Source organism: Symphodus melops (genome assembly GCF_947650265.1).
Source record: "Symphodus melops genome assembly, chromosome: 17".
NCBI lineage: Eukaryota > Metazoa > Chordata > Actinopteri > Labriformes > Labridae > Symphodus > Symphodus melops.
Window position 1 is genome coordinate 8,381,460 of NC_136707.1, and position 11,482 is coordinate 8,392,941.

The 11,482-nt window shown below is 43.5% G+C and overlaps 1 protein-coding gene across 1 annotated transcript; it reads right to left on the minus strand.

Annotated features, from left to right (window-relative positions):
* Nucleotides 1–938: 938 nt before the first annotated feature.
* Nucleotides 939–11,278, minus strand: rab5c (RAB5C, member RAS oncogene family). Its single transcript, XM_079366791.1, has 6 exons — nucleotides 11,160–11,278; nucleotides 5,170–5,541; nucleotides 3,087–3,238; nucleotides 2,720–2,842; nucleotides 2,527–2,620; nucleotides 939–2,189 (listed from the first exon to the last, which is right to left on the minus strand). The coding sequence occupies exons 2-6, from the start codon at nucleotides 5,333–5,335 to the stop codon at nucleotides 2,062–2,064; spliced, it is 663 nt and encodes a 220-aa protein (XP_079222917.1). The 5' UTR covers nucleotides 5,336–5,541; nucleotides 11,160–11,278; the 3' UTR covers nucleotides 939–2,061.
* Nucleotides 11,279–11,482: the final 204 nt, after the last annotated feature.

The following is an 11,482-nucleotide window of genomic DNA, read 5'->3' on the forward strand; positions in this document are numbered from 1 at the left end:
AAAAAAAAAAAAAAACTGCTGCAATAATATTTTATTTAGAATCTCCTTACCGGAAGTTTTGGTATGTTCGTGCACTTGGTTTCTGTTATTGTTAACCTCCGTAGAAACTACAACACTGCATGCAAAACTGTTTACCTCACCAGTCAGTTATTTGACTTAACGAGGTCATTGTTACATAAACTGTTATGTTGTAATATGTAAGTACTCTATTAAAGCCACAGGCTGAGACCATACACAAAAATAGTAAGGCTCAAACCGAGTCGATCTGCTGCCCTCCTGTGGCCACAAGAATAAATTGCAAGTTATTTTATTTGTCAAGCTGCGTCAATACAAAAACTTCTTCCAGTTCATTGTTTTTTTTAAATTGAAATATCTAATTAATCTGAAAACTGACCAACACGTTAGCAGTAATGCATGTGAAAACACATTTATATGATTTAATTGCACTAATAACGACTAATAACTAAATGTAGTGGGAGGACTTCATGACTAAATGGTTGATATATTTATAAATGTTGACCCTTCAGTGGTGTCATCTTAAAATATTTACAGCAGAAAGAGTTGCAGAATGTTTGTATTCAGTATTTTCTGAAGTCAGGGATGATCAGATGGCAAAACGATTAAAGCAAAATTATATGTGTTTTAATCCCTACAGCACTGGAGGAAAAGATTAAACAGACATACAGAAAAGATACCTTCCCCTTGTTTATTGGTAAAATTACACTTTTTTTTCCTCTTCTATACCCATGACCACACCCCCTCCCCATTAAGCCCCACCTAGCAGCAGTGACTGCTGTGCAGGAACTGTTGTGCCAGTTGTTGATGCCACAACAGGATGACAACACTGTTGAAAGGAATCCCTCCCTGATATGAAAAGTAAAAACAGAGAGAAGAAAAAAGACAAATGAAGCAGACGATAACATTTCAATTCACAAAGATGATGAGACAGAACCAGTGCATTTAATACCATAGATCTTCAGAAAACAAATTAAGACATAAAAAAAACCCCATCACATTAAGGTTAACAAAACATCATGTAGAGATTGGGAAGATATTGTTTAGACAGTAACTACTGATTGATTATAAACTTGAAAAGTCTGATACAAATACAGCAATGTTGTAAATACACAGTCGTGATTTTGGTCAAGAAAACAAATCTTGTATTTTGTCATTGTACACTGATGATTCAAAAACATTACATTGATGCTAAAATGACTTATGAGTGACAATGTTAATAAAGTACTATTTACTGTATATGGTTTGATAACATAGATGATTGTAAAACCTTAAAGTCGAGGCTTTAAAATCATATTGAACAGCCTGTGTCAAAAGAAGTTGAAGTAATAATAATAGTGATAACAATAACCAAGGAATAATTCCATCTACAGAGCTCTAATGAGAAGAATATTTCCGCCAGTCCCCGTTCTGCTTGTTCAGAGCCTTCTCCATTATTTCCAGGAAGCTGACCAGGAACAAGACAGTAAAGTAAAGGACTGCTGCATGCACCTGGACCGAAGTTTTAATGGATTCATGAGACCATGGTGGATATCATTTATACATGTTTGGAGCTATGGGGGAAGCAGGGAGTAGAAGAGAAAGACAGGACCAGTCAGCTGCTTTTCTTCCCGTTAGTTTTTTTTTCTTTTACACAAATACAGAAACAAAAGAAATGAGAAAGATGGCTCTATTAAATGCCATTTGTAATGACTGATCTTTTTCTTTATCCACAAGTTGGACATTTTTGCCCCCCCCTAAGGTGATGTCAAGTGTCCATCATCAATAGAGAGGTCATAGATCGGGGATTCCTGGGGACAAAATACGATTCTGTGAATTGATTTCTTGGTCTGTCTGTTGGTTCTTTAGCTGGAACCATCAGTGGGGCTCTGGCAGGTTACTGGCCAGTGGACTTGTTTGTCAAACAGTTTATTGGTGCTTGAAGGGTTGTTGGTCCGACCGTGGTTTGGTTCGACCGATGGGACATTGGATGACAGCTGGCTAATATCTGGTCTGGTTGATCGAAGCTGTAGGTTGGTTGGATCAGCTGACTCAATGTTGCGTTAGTTAGTTCCCGCCCCCACAGCACTGGCCACTTCTGCCCTGTGGTGCAGCTTCCTGCAGGTCCACGCCTCCTCGAGCTCGTCCAGCAGCTCCCGCTCCACCCTGGGGCTCGTTCTTAGGGAGCTTCTTGGCTGTTTTTGGGGGGATAGAATAAAATGCATTTATAACTGCGCCATTAAACATGGCAGAAGGCTTGAAAACATCACTTATGTTACCGATTATTCAGCCAATTATTTCTGGGTAGTTGTGTCCATTCGACATAATTGCCACAAAATGTTTTATTTTGGATTTTTATAACACAGCCGTCTTCAGATTTAACCAATACACAAACAAAAGCAATAAAGTCAGAGTAATAGAGTTGAACAGGGATCCTACCATTCTATTTTCTGACTGATTGAACTTTCAAATTTTAGTTGAAGCCCTTCATGACAGTAAAACGGTTCTTTGTTCATCCCAAATCGCACTCACCTATAGCCATAAAAATCTCATTGACATTCATAGCAGTCTTGGCTGAAGTCTCCATGAAGAGCAAACTGTTGTCATCTGCATATGCTTGTGCTTCCTAGAGAGCGACAATACAGTGGTCAACATCAAGCCTGTGATATGTTCACGTATCGAGGCATTTCATGGTAAACATCCGGCTGGAAGTGTTCCAAGTCACCTGAAAATCGACGGCTCTCTTGTTGGCCAGGTCGGCTTTGTTTCCTGCCAGTGCAATCACGATGTTTGGGCTGGCTTGTCGCTGGAGCTCTTTCACCCAGTTCTTTGCACGTGTGAATGTGTCCTTTAAAAAGGAAAAGGAAAAAAAAAAAAAAAAAAAAAAAAAATTACAACATGCAGAATACCAATAAAATTGAGTGCGGCGTCGTTTTAAATCCCTGAGTTGTTTTCTACACATTACGTATGACTTTGAGAGCAAAGGTCTGCGGCTGTCTCTTCAATTTAGCAATCATCAACTGAGCTGGAAGACGAGGATCAGTAAGCGGCAGCAGACTCCTGGCTGTTGCTTCACAGTCCATGTGACTTACTGTGTTAGTGATGTCGTAGACCACGATGGCGGCCTGGGCTCCCCTGTAGTACATGGGTGCCAGGCTGTGATACCGCTCCTGTCCCGCGGTGTCCCAGATCTCAAACTTGACCGTTGTGTCATCCAAGCATACGGTCTGTGTGAGGAAGGCAGCTGGGAAGAAAATAACACAGGGAGGGGAAGAGTTGTAGACAATGAGTGTTATCGAAGTTCACGTTCAGAATGTGACGATGATGAAACATGGTGGACAGCGACACACTCTGCACTGGAACCTGAAAACAACCTCAGGTGTACAGTAAAGTACACACTGTTTAACTGGCAGGCGCACTCAGCCGACTGTCACATGACGGAGGAAACCGCCCGCTCACTTCCAGAGCACATACTTTCAAAGCTGTGTAATCTTTGACCAGGCATGCAGCTGACCACACAAGTTCAGTGGGATCTCAAACATGCTGACGCGTCTGGAGACTTTGGAGAATGTAAGCACTGAGCGTCCTGTCCACACATTCTTCAGCCACATTACTCAGAGGGGAAATAGGAGAAGGAGCAAAAAAAACCCGGAAATGACACTAAAAACAGAACTCTGGATGATACATTGTAACGATTTGAGAGCATTAAAGCAGATTGTTTCCAAACTATTTTCAAGACTAAAAATGGATTCACTTTTAGTTCCTGTCTTCAAACGGCGTCCCCTCCCCTCAGTTTCTCTCCTCTCTCTTATTTACCGCACATAAACAACGCACAATAGCGCGTTGATAAGCATCTCGTTCAAAACTCCTCCCTGCTGCAGTTCGGCTTCTGGGCTCAACAGTACCGCGGCGATGAAAGGAGCAGGTTAAAAGGAAGCGTTGCAGACGACTCTTACAACTGAAGCTTTGCAACTAGTTGTCATTCCACAGCTGTCATTACTGTCCTGTGGTGTGTTGACACAAGAGTCCTACGGGGTTTCCGATGGGTCCGGAATGAGCTGCAAACGCACCCGTGATGGTGGCTGACGACCGTCATCCCCTCTGTGCACCCATACTTTATAGTGTTAACAAAGGCTTAATGGTTGCTGAACATGGTGACATCACAGTCACGGCGTCTCAGGGTACGAATAGCGACGTTTTCTCTCATGCGGACCCAACGTCTGTCTCTGAATTGGCTCCATATAGAAGGAGGTGAAGGAACAACAAGGGCTGTGCGCTGCACATTGTGTGCGACCCTACAATCCTCTGTTAAAGCCTGCGAGTGTGTGTGTGTGTGTGTGTGTGTGTGTGTGTGTGTCTGCTCAATCTGTCCCACCAATCAGTGGTTCTTCCAGCTGTGCCGGGGCCCGGCCCCTGCTTTAAGCCGACTTCTGTAGCCCTCAGGCTGCTCACACTTCAAGACACTCAGGTGTGAAAGGTACAGACAGATTATTAACGGCTCGCCTCAAATTAAAAATGATACGCTCTGGGCCGTTTCACTGGACAACAGGAGGTCGAGGAAATCCCGACTGTTGTCTCGTTTCCTTCCTGTCTCACGTAACTTCTTTCCCCTGCTTCAAAGCGACTGACGTTCAGAGACAACGTTTTCTGTCGTGTCTTTTTTTTTTTTTTTTTTTTCCCTGTCTAAACGTTGTCGGGAATGTGATTTTTTTTTTTTCTCTCCTCTGCGCAATCACGGTGAACGACAATAGGCGTCTGCAGTGTGTGAGCAGCGTGCTCGCTCATGGGAGAGTCAAGTGATCAGCTGCAGAGAACTGGTTCAGCAACTGGTTCGTGCTGCACACGCTCAGAAGAGATTAAGAGCGAGAAGCAAGAATGGAACATGTTTCTCTGCCTCGGCGTTCGCCTCGTGTCCCCTGACATGCTGGGAGAGTTCGAGTGAGTCGCATCAGCTACAAAGATAGGTCCTTTAAAAAAACAAAACAAAACAAAAAAAAACATCTAACAATGCATTCAGTTGTTCATACATCTTGTTAGACTTCCATCAGCTCACTTTTCACCGATTCAAATCTCACACATTAGTCGCGCTTCGTTCGTTCTCCGACGTCACGACGCCATAAAAACATTTGACGATCGGCGAGAAGGCGATAACGACGACAACGCTAGCTCCCTCACCTCCGATGGTGCTCTCCTGGTATTCGTGGAACTGGCCTTTGACGAAGCGCAGCACCAAGCTGGACTTCCCCACCGCCGACTCCCCCAACAGCACAAGCTTAAACTGGCAGATCTTGTTGCTCGCCGCGGCGCCGTTGGTCCGCGCTGGTCCGCCTCGCCCTGCCATGATAGCGCAGTGTTGAAGACTGGGAGAAAAAAAGAAGAAGAAGAAGAAGAAGAGGAGGAGGAGGAGGATGCTGGGAGAGGACGGAGGAAGTCTGGTGGGCTTTTTAGGCTGAAGCGAGGTGCAGAGGCGGGCGAGGGCTGGTTGAGGCAGACCGGGGTCGATCCAGATCAGGCAGGTAGAGGAAGAGGAGACCTCGCCAGTGGAAGCTGGAACACACAACACAATCAGCACGTTAGGTTTGACTGTGAATACAACACACACCTGCTGGCTACAAACGAGCATCACGAAGCCGTTACAGAAGCAGAAACGTAGACGTGTTTACTGAACGATCGGCTTTCACCTGAGACTGGAAGTTGATGCTGCCTACACAGACACCGTGTTTACCATTCAACCATGTTTAGTGTCAACAAGCGCTGCAGGAAAACACCGGCGTCCTCCTTCTGGCTCCCACAGCTTTCCCTCCAAAACACTGTTTATTATGGACATGATGGTGAAGGCTCACAGGATCGTTTAAGTCTTAATGTTTCTGCGCTGAAGCAGAAAGAAACGCCACGAAGAATATGCAAAAGAATAAATAAATTCAGTTTGTATCCTGGCAGTAGATCACATGGTTCCTGGGAGACGTCCTCTTTGGACAGATGTCCCTCTCCTCGTACGTGGTAAGATCTTTTTAAAAACCGCTGACCGTGAGCGCACCGTGCTGAGAAAGAACAAAAATGACACGAATCAAACGTGAACGCTAGGTTTAAAACCTTACTCTGCTTGTTAAAATAAAAAAAAAATTTAAAAAAAGAGCCAAACTCCATCCAACTACATCACAACTAAATAAAAGTCAGAGCGCCTTCTCTGTTCACTTTTTTTCTTTTTTGAAAGCTCGCCTCGTCTAAATTCGGCTGCGACACATGAGGTCAGCCAGCCTCTGCTTGGTCAAAGGACAGGAAACGCGACTCAGCTCGAAGCAGGAAGTGGAGATTGCAGCACATTTTTTTTTTTTTTTTTTTTTTTACTGCTGAGTGCATTAAAATGTGGGATGGCTCCACCTTCATCCCTTGAGACAACTTGATGCAGAAAGACGGAGAGAAAAAAGCTGGAGGTGACCCTCGCTCTGACTGAAGGAGGGAAGTGCTGGGACTTTTACGGAGTTGAGCTTTCTCTCAGCTCGACGCCGAGCCGAGCTTAAGCTTCAACATGTGACAAGAGATCACAGCTCTGCCTTTGAAAGATTCTTTCATGTTGACGGCGGAGCAAACGTGCCGCCATGTGTCCTTCACATTTTGAGTCGCGTCTGTGCAGCAATGATTTGAGATGACAGAGTGTGAAAGTGAAGAGTTTGGTTCTTGTTAAACCGTTACACTGAGAGAGAGAAAAAAAAAAAAGGAACAGCTTCATCACAGCTTTGTCTGAAAAAAAAGAAGAAAAAAAAAATCATCTCTCTTCTTAGTTTTGCTAATAAGCCAGTTGGATTTTCACTCCAGGCCTCTCTTGGCTTCTTAAACTGGCGAGCGCTCACGATGGAAAAGACGAGGGGAATCCTTCAGAGGCCTCAATGTTGGAGACAGAATAAAGACACTCTGTTCACTGGCTCAAACAGGTGGCCACAACTCATTCAGCTGCCAGCAGCAGAGCGGAGCTCTTACCTGTTCACTCTTCGAACCATGGACCGACTTTGTCGTAATTATTCTACAGAAAAGAAAAAAGAAAAATCTCAAAGTCAAGTCAAGCCGGTCTCCCAATGCGTGTTGTCTTTATGCAAAGGTTTCGTAAGACGGCGTGCTGAACAGATAACGAGCACTACTCGTGTGTTTGTGACTCTGACGAAAGAGTGCCACTACTAAGAAGACAATACCAAATGAAAAAAAAAGTATGAATTAGACACACAGGGGGACAGTTTGAGGAGAAAGTCGATGTAAAGGGCAGCGTAGACGAAGGGAGACGACGTGACTTTGTTTTTCTGAGACAGACCTGCACACACACAGACCAAGCAGCCGGGGACGGATGCTTTGATGGTTTCCCTAATGTGCTCTAAAGACCTCTACAGAGAAGTGGGTCAGAGAGAGAGAGAGAGAGAGAGAGAGGCAGACAGTGGGGACATGGGTCAGGGAAAGTGGGAGGAGAAAAGGCAAATCCAGTGAAATATTCATCACGGCCTCCTGTATCGTCTGCCGCTAAGAAGATGTCCTCGCGCTCGGCAGGCGCAGGGATTGCATTTAATTCCTTTATGATTGAAATACCTAGATACAGATACAGACAACACATGTATGGAAGGGCTTCTTTTTTTTCCTCTCTCTCAAACTCAAAAGCATTCACAAAAGAAGTCACAGATAATATTCTTTAATCTCAGCCAGAGCACTCGAAGGCAACATTAGCCGCTTTTTATTATCATGTAAAAAAAAAAAAAAGAAAACCAATATTGGTCCTCCTCATCTTCACTGGCATTCATAAAGTAAATCACACGCTTGTCAGAAAGGGATAAGAGATCGCTTTTGTCCACGATGACAGACATCACAGAAAACGAAGACGAAGAGGAAAGGATCAAGAGAAGGAGACAAGGGCGGGAAGTGCGGGCAAACAGGCGACACGGGACGACGGGCGGAGCACAGAGACGAGGCACGGGGTCTTTAGGATTTTTAAAGTCATCATCAATATTGTCATCATCAATATATTTATCAACACTGTCGTCATTATCCTCGTCAATATCATGAAGTGTGTAGGATCCATTCGAGAGCTGCCGGGACAACGAACATGAACAGAATAATCCACCAGGTTTGGTTTTTTTGGTTTCCTCTGGGAGTGAGTGTGACTTACAGCATCCTGCTCAGTGTCAAGATGACTATGCTGCGTGTGTGTGTGTGTGTGTGTGTGTGTGTGTGTGTGTGTGTGGTATCCGTCATTAAAGCAGCGTGCGTCAGTGTGAAGCACTCAGCTTTGTTATTTCAGGATCAAAACATCACAGAAGGTGATGCAAACTGCAGCATGTGTTCAGAAGCCTCTTTTTTTTTTTAACCATTCATGTAAAAACTATCAGGTTTTGTTCTTTTCATTTTTTCAAGCCACAATGCAAAGTGCAGTGCAGGATATGTTTTTTCAAATGGAGCCAAGTTTTTGTTTTGTTTTTTGTCTATTTTTTGGAGAAGTATTAATCACACAAAAGTTGCAGAAAACGGAACAGCGTGCAAACACAAAAACGACTGAGTACAAATGTAAACTCATTCACACTCATACACACACACACTGTATTACATGAGTAATCTCAGAACTGTTCTGACTGGTGTCAATATGCCCGTTTCATAAAAACAAGCAGGGACTTGTCCCGCTCCCTTTATGTGGGTGCAGGGTGGGGTCATGGAAGAACTGCTGCCGTCTGATATGAGGGGCTGCATCACCCTCTTGTCTAACAGGCTCCCGTTTCTAACTCCAACCTGACTCGTGCTGAAGAGGAAACCACGTCCTCGAGAGCAGCACATTACTGGCAAAAAAAAAACAAGAGACACGAAAGCAAAACAGTCCGTAAGCTTTCGAATGAAACAGGAAATGCTCCCGATCCGTGTAATTCCTCCGGTTTTCTAATAAAGGACGGCTTTCTGAAACGGAGAGAGGGAGTTGATGACTTAACTCAGGAAAAGCAAAACAGGACCGCAACACTCATCACACGAAGTTAACAAAGCCAGTAGGAAATCACAGGCAACTTCCTTTCCTCGTGACTTCCCTGAGAGAAACCCAGCGCCCAAACAGAAGTATCAGATATCCACAGACTTAACCAAAACCTGCACCTTGCTGTAAAATGTTCACGCCACCAAGTCAAAGCTCAATGGAAAGAGCAGTGGAAGTGCTTTAAGGTACCACGTTTCGTCACTGCTCACTAAGCCATACTGCTCTTACAGTGGAGGCTTAGTGTTGTGCAAATTTCCTATGTCTAAACCTGGTGTGTGAAAAACGAAGCAAACGTCAAAAAATGCTCCTCGATGCGTGAAAAAAAAAAAACTGAGTGCAACCTGTATTTTTCAAACTGCTTTGAAGCGCTTTGTGCACTTTACAGCTCATTAAACTTTACCAACCTTTGTTCCATCCGTGTTTTGCAAGAAGGTTTTGGTAGCAAATCAAAGAAACGTCTCCTTTAACCACAGACAATCAAAATGTAAGTGAAGATGGAACGGAAAGCTGAATGATTGTTACATAATGCAATTGTGCAACGAGAACACACTACTAGGCCTCGTTATCTGTCCAAAAGGACCTGCAGCATTCGATAGAGGAGCAAGGACATGGCCCGGAACGTGAACGGCGTCCTTAATGAACTCAAATATCACACTGATGGTAAACAAAACGTGCAATCCATCTCAGCAGGGCTGGTTGTTCAAGACGCGTCACCACTTCAAAAAGGACAAGGTCCGTACGCCATAAAAATAGGAGCTCAAGCAAATGGCTTCAAGTCCTTTCTCTGACGCCAAGGTCCAATCTCTGTCCCGCCTGTAGAGCCATAAAAATAAGCATTTAAAGAAACATTCAAGCATTTTATAGAATTATCTTTGGACACACATAATATCCTCTATAAAGTAAACTGGTTCAACTAAATTGACAGTGACCGTCATTGTTGTTGTCTGTAAATGTAATAATAGTGTAAAAATGCTCTCAGCAGCTATGACAGCTTGATGACTTTTAATAAAATACATGTATGCTGGCCTGAGAAGAAGAAACACTTAACGACCTCACAAGGTTGCTGAAGCTCCAAAGGAAAAGTGATGTGCTCAAATGTGTGAAACTTGAAAACCATCAGCACATTACAGTGGGAGAGATTAGGCCCGGTTCATATCAAATAGGTTCGCTTATCCAACCAATTTCGCTTGGGAAATGTTGGGGCTTGACAGTAATGCATAACCTATGACTGGAGGAAACATACAAAAAAAAAACGACTTCTCAGGAACAACAACATCGTCACAGACCAACTACTGCATGACACCTGACGTGTCCATATCAGTCATAGAAAAAAAAAGACGTGTATACGCAGTTTGTCATTAAACTGGTTAATAGTTGTTGATTAGCTTTAGCAAGAATGAAAAGTGGACTTGGCTAGCTTCACACCAAACACAAAGACGGATTTTTGCTCGATGGCGTTAAAAAAAACAACTGTTCACAAATTGCATCTATACGTTAAATACACTCACAGAAACATATGTGTAACCTAAGTTTTAATCGCCACTGATGGGCAGTCAGATACGAAAAGAGTGACATCGATCAAATAGCTGTTAAATAGCATAGCACTGACTTGTTTTGACCCGCTTACTAACGTCTCCTAGCTAACGTCATATTTTCAAATGATCTTCATCTAGCATTAGCACAACACCGCTATCGTAAATCATCGTTAAAACTAATGTTAAACTCTTTAAAAAGGGAAAACGTGGATTATCAAACATGTTAGCTGGGTTAGCAGCAGTAGTCGAGTGACGAAAACGTCAACAGACAACTTTCCTTTCCTCGGCCCCACGTCGTCAGCTGTTTGACATATTTGACGAAACTCAGGGACTCAGACTCGTTATTGTGTCTCCTGCTGACACCCAACACACATCATATATGCTTCACAGTAATGATCGTGCCAAGAAAGGGTGGTTTTTTTCTCCACAACATTGTGTGAGGTCTAACAGGCTCAAAGCCCGTAGCTTCTCCCTCGATCCAGTCTGATGGACGTTTCGGCAGAACAACCCGGACTTGTCTAATCGTTTGAGGAGACATTGACAGAGGGCTAACACCATGTGCACTATTTGTGTCCAGTGTGGTGTCACAGGGTTTCTCTTTACCAACACCTTTGATCATTTCAAGTTGTTTGACTTACAGTACTTTTTCTTGTTTCGCTGGTCTCATCGGCTGCGGCTGTCTTCTTCTTCTTCTTGGGCTCTGGCCTTCCCTTCCGGTTTGCAATTTTTTTTCCGGGAACGTCCCACTTTTTGTCAGCGGCTGTCTGACCAATGACAGCAGCCGTATCAAAACTCATCAATTAATGCAGTATAGGCCTACAGACAGTTGAACAGGACCTTTTCGTTTTAATCACAAATATATAGTAAGATTTTTTTTAATAAATTTAAATCTAACAGTCTTTTAATCGGCACGCACAGCTAAATTACTTTAATAATTTGAGCGTTAACATATAATGATCCT